The 857-nt window shown below is 46.2% G+C and overlaps 2 protein-coding genes across 12 annotated transcripts in view; both read left to right on the forward strand.

The window, feature by feature from the left end:
* Positions 1 to 857, forward strand: part of LOC111647379 (protein NLRC3-like) — a 99,936-nt gene that overhangs the window by 17,066 nt on the left and 82,013 nt on the right. The gene's annotated exons all lie outside the window — the stretch shown is intronic.
* LOC147817212 (NLR family CARD domain-containing protein 3-like) overlaps positions 100 to 857 on the forward strand; it is a 1,255-nt gene continuing 497 nt past the window's right edge. The window contains exon 1 of the mRNA XM_087171366.1: positions 100 to 722. Within this exon, the coding sequence (XP_087027492.1) occupies positions 286 to 722 (437 nt within the window). The 5' untranslated portion in view covers positions 100 to 285. The remainder of the gene's footprint in view (positions 723 to 857) is intronic.

An 857-nucleotide genomic window follows, 5' to 3' on the forward strand; every position in this document is an offset into this window, starting at 1 on the left:
GAACATCTGGAGAAAGGAAACATCATGTTCTACCAAGAAGACCTGGAGCAGTGTGGTCTTGATGTCACAGAGGCCTCGGTGTACTCAGGACTTTGTACTGAGATCTTCAGAAGAGAGAGTGTGATCTTCCAGAAAACAGTCTACTGCTTTGTTCATCTGAGCGTTCAGGAGTTTCTGGCTGCAGTCTACATGTTCCACTGTTACACCAACAGGAAGAGAAAGGTCCTGCAGAACTTCCTGGGAGAAACATGTTGATTTAACCCTGGATGACTTCCTGAGGGAGCCATGGAGAAATCCCTCCAAAGTAGAAACGGTCACCTGGACCTGTTTGTTCGCTTCCTTCATGGCCTCTCTCTGGAGTCCAACCAGAGACTCTTAGGAGGTCTGCTGGGTCAGACAGAGAACAGTCCAGGAACCATCCAGAGAGCCATCAACAACCTGAAGGAGATGAACAGAGATGATATCTCTCCTGACAGAAGCATCAACATCTTCCACTGTCTGACGGAGATGAAGGATCACTCAGTTCATCAGAAGATCCAAGAGTTCCTGAAGTCAAAGAACAGATCAAAGAAGAGACTCTCTGAGATCCAGTGCTCAGCTCTGGCCTACATGCTGCAGATGTCAGAGGAGGTTCTGGAGGAGTTCGACCTGAAGAAATACAACACATCAGAGGAGGGACGACGGAGACTGATCCCAGCTGTGAGGAACTGCAGAAAGGCTCGGTGAGTCCAGACATGATCATTATAATTATTGATCAGTGGATTAGATTAGTGGTTGAATCAAATTCAGATAATCACAGTTTTCATTTCTTCTCATGAAGTTGTGTTTTTTTCTGGAGGTGTTGTAAAAGCTGTGAG

The sequence above is a fragment of the Seriola lalandi genome, unplaced genomic scaffold (genome assembly GCF_002814215.2).
Source record: "Seriola lalandi dorsalis isolate HSWRI2012SDOR001 ecotype SW California unplaced genomic scaffold, Sedor1 jcf7180002054987, whole genome shotgun sequence".
Lineage (NCBI taxonomy): Eukaryota > Metazoa > Chordata > Actinopteri > Carangiformes > Carangidae > Seriola > Seriola lalandi.